The following is a 3,159-nucleotide window of genomic DNA, read 5'->3' on the forward strand; positions in this document are numbered from 1 at the left end:
AATATAACGTAAGATTGAACAATTATGTAGATACTCATTTTTTTAACTTTATATGTCGAAATAATGTATTACTACCTTTGCACGGTAATGATTTGTTTAAAAAGATCACAGATTGCCACATAAAACGTAAAAAAATGAATTGACACACTCTATTTCCTTGTGCGCTTATCACAGACGGATCGACGGAGTAAGAAATAAATAAGTAAATAATAAATAGAAGTATGCATTTTTATATCCTCTCATCAGTTATTTTGCTGCCCAAATGGTAAAATTCATCTACTACTATACTTTTATAGCTCGTTACGCTTTGCTACCGGTTGACTAGTGAGTAGGATATGCTTTCTAAACACAGTCGATTACAGAGTTTCTGAAAACTATTTACATCTACGCTTCCGTCAGCTGATTACGCATTTAAGTTTTCAATGTTGGCTTAACCGAAACCGAGCTGTAAGGTTGCCTGCCATGCAAATGTGCATGGAGGTTATTGTTTTGATATATATGGGATACAGACGAAAAGCATAAATTGGAAAGAAATATTTGCTTTTTTTCTGTTTAATATCAAGTTAACGGAAGTGAAATGGTTTTAACAGCAGATGTACAACTACCCACTGAGGAGGAACTAACTGTACAAGAAGTTAACTTAGGATCACCAGCTTTACGAGCTGGTGCCTTCCATTTAGGAAAATATTGTGAACAGGCAAATAATGTAAGTTGCCATTGAAAGAATAGGTAACCAGTTTTGAACGACCATAAATAATAATAATAAATAATACAAATAGCCATTGTTATTTATTGTCCATGTCTAGATTCTCGGAATACTGAACTTGGCCTACGTCCATGCCAGAACTTGGTAGAGGAGTCGTTTCACGACACTTTTTAACATTTCCTATGAACGTTGTAGTCAGGTCTCTTGCTATGTTTGGTGACTTAGTTTTTATCATGTCATGTGTGGTGTGAACTCAATAGTGAAATAGTTTTAATGCTATCTTTCGTGCCATTTGTTGTTTAACGAAGATCTGTATGTCAGATCCTAACTTTACGCTCCAACCAAAATGTGACCCCATTCTCTGTGATAATACTTTGTGCCATTTCTTTAACTCGCGACCTTCAATGCAGGAATTTATGCTATGTCGGACTGAATGGAAAGATCCCCGGAAATGCCTGGAAGAAGGAAAAGCTGTAACGAACTGCTCGCTTGAATTTTTTAGGAAAGTGAAAAAGTCGTGTCAGCAGGAGTTTGAGCAATACACAAACTGTATTGATAAGTCTAGCAGCCTTTTGGAGTACAAGTAGTAAGTGCACCACCTTTTGTGTACCTAATGACTTTTACAGTTCTTTCGTGTTGTGTTCTTTATTTTGTGGAAACTGCAAGTAGCTTTATAAAATACTAAAATCATCTTTATCCATTGTATGATGTGAGTGCAAGATTCCAATAACAAGTGCATTCAAATTGGAGATAAATACACTGCACTTGTTTGTAAATCTGTTCACCATAACTGTTGGGCCGTATAATTTAGCATGGCACTTAGATCATAGAGCTGCTTGCAGTTTTTCATTTGCAACAGAATTTTGCCACTGTTAAATAGTTTTTAGTTTTTTTCAAATATAAGAAACAGGTCAATTAAGGATACATATCTTAGCTTCGAGATGGCATCTGTAAATAAAAATTACTAGGTAATTTGTACTGAAGTGATGCTGACATCCTTGAAGTATAACATGGACAATTTTTCAATTTGAGCAGTCTGTGTTGCTTTTAGAAGTGTTGCCATATTGTGTTGTGCCTCTTTAGTGTGCAAAAATAAATAAATCAACAATAACAACACATAGTCCCTTATATCAGTAAAACATAATTGAATTAGTAGTAATCTCACATTGTTATGTATATCTGATGCCAGTACTTTTGTGTAAATAATAACTGAGTGTTAAGAAAGTAATAGTTGCTAAATTAAACTGCCTTGAAACCACAGTGCACTTTTTGAAAAGAAAAATTTCTGCAAATATTGATAAAGTATCTTAGGTGTAATGTTGAAAGTACTTTGGTGCTGTGCATGAGGTGCATTATCTGGAAGGATGATATTACTATCCCATATATGCTGAAGGAATCACTTGCCGCATAGCATGATAGTAACATATTCATCATTGCCAGAAGTGCTTCAGTTATTTCCTTTCCTGTTGCAATAGCATTGCACTTGCATAAAGATATAAGATAGCCTGTTCTACCTCTCGAACCCCCCCCCCCCCCCCCCCCCCCGCAAATGCATTATTTTCTAATTCAGAACTAGATGTTTCTTACAATTTTTTTTTTTTTTTTTTTTTTGTGTGTGTGTGTGTGTGTGTGTGTGTGTGCGAGAGAGAGAGAGAGAGAGAGAGAGAGGAAAAAAAATCTCAATTACGGGAGCTAAAAATCAGTGTACACAGTAGTTAGTTTTGATATGTTTTCATTGTATGAATGGTTTTGCAGCAGTAGTTTCATTAGCATTTGATCTGTAGTAAGATGTTACACATGTGAGCTCATACATACATAATTTTCTTCACAGCTGTCGCAAGACACAGGGAGCATTTGATAAATGTATGCTGGATAATCTGAACCTGGAACGCCCTCCATTTGGTTACTTCTGTGAAGCAAAAGTAATAGATACAAAACGACCAAAACCAGAGGAAGAAAAACCTGCAATCTATCCAGATGCTACTCCATATTTACCAGAAGATTACCCACGGCCACCAGCCAGATATGGTTCACGCTTCCACTGGTTCAACTAGATAACTGCAGATATGTTTTGTTCCTTGTGGAGTTGGCAACTTTTGTAGTAGGCCTATCTCAAATAATACTGCTGAGTAGGTCATATTTCTGTATCAATTTTGAGATCAGAATTAAACTAGACAAATGCTTTATTTAATTTGATGAACATGGTTCTCATTAATTTTCACAATATAATATTTGAGGGAAATTTTGAGGTTCCACCAATGTAACAAGTAAAATCTGGCTTTCCCCTCTTCTATTCACCTGTTTTGCTCAACAGTTTTATGACGTATGTGACATCTTGAGAGAGGTACAATTGCCATAGCAACTAATTTATAAGTTGCTCACCACAGTGCATTAAGGAACAAATGTAGTACCAGGTTCAAAGTGTTAGAAGAGATTATGTATTATATTTGTTA

General features: G+C 35.5%; 1 protein-coding gene across 1 annotated transcript; it reads left to right on the top strand.

Annotated features, from left to right (window-relative positions):
* The first annotated feature begins 428 nt into the window (after nt 1-428).
* LOC126414963 (NADH dehydrogenase [ubiquinone] 1 alpha subcomplex subunit 8) lies at nt 429-2,897 on the top strand. Its single transcript, XM_050083393.1, has 3 exons — nt 429-706; nt 1,117-1,292; nt 2,538-2,897. Exons 1-3 carry the CDS (start codon nt 578-580, stop codon nt 2,758-2,760), a joined length of 528 nt encoding a protein of 175 aa, XP_049939350.1. The 5' UTR covers nt 429-577; the 3' UTR covers nt 2,761-2,897.
* The last annotated feature ends 262 nt before the right edge of the window (nt 2,898-3,159 follow it).

This window comes from Schistocerca serialis, chromosome 1, assembly GCF_023864345.2.
Source record: "Schistocerca serialis cubense isolate TAMUIC-IGC-003099 chromosome 1, iqSchSeri2.2, whole genome shotgun sequence".
Lineage (NCBI taxonomy): Eukaryota > Metazoa > Arthropoda > Insecta > Orthoptera > Acrididae > Schistocerca > Schistocerca serialis.

Excerpts from the sequence above, each read along its gene's own strand:
- LOC126414963 (XM_050083393.1), top strand. The coding sequence starts at position 578 with ATGGTTTTAACAGCAGATGTACAACTACCCACTGAGGAGGAACTAACT. Across the intron at positions 707-1,116 it reads ATTGTGAACAGGCAAATAAT|GAATTTATGCTATGTCGGAC; the intron begins GTAAGTTGCCAT and ends CCTTCAATGCAG. Across the intron at positions 1,293-2,537 it reads AGCCTTTTGGAGTACAAGTA|CTGTCGCAAGACACAGGGAG; the intron begins GTAAGTGCACCA and ends TTTTCTTCACAG.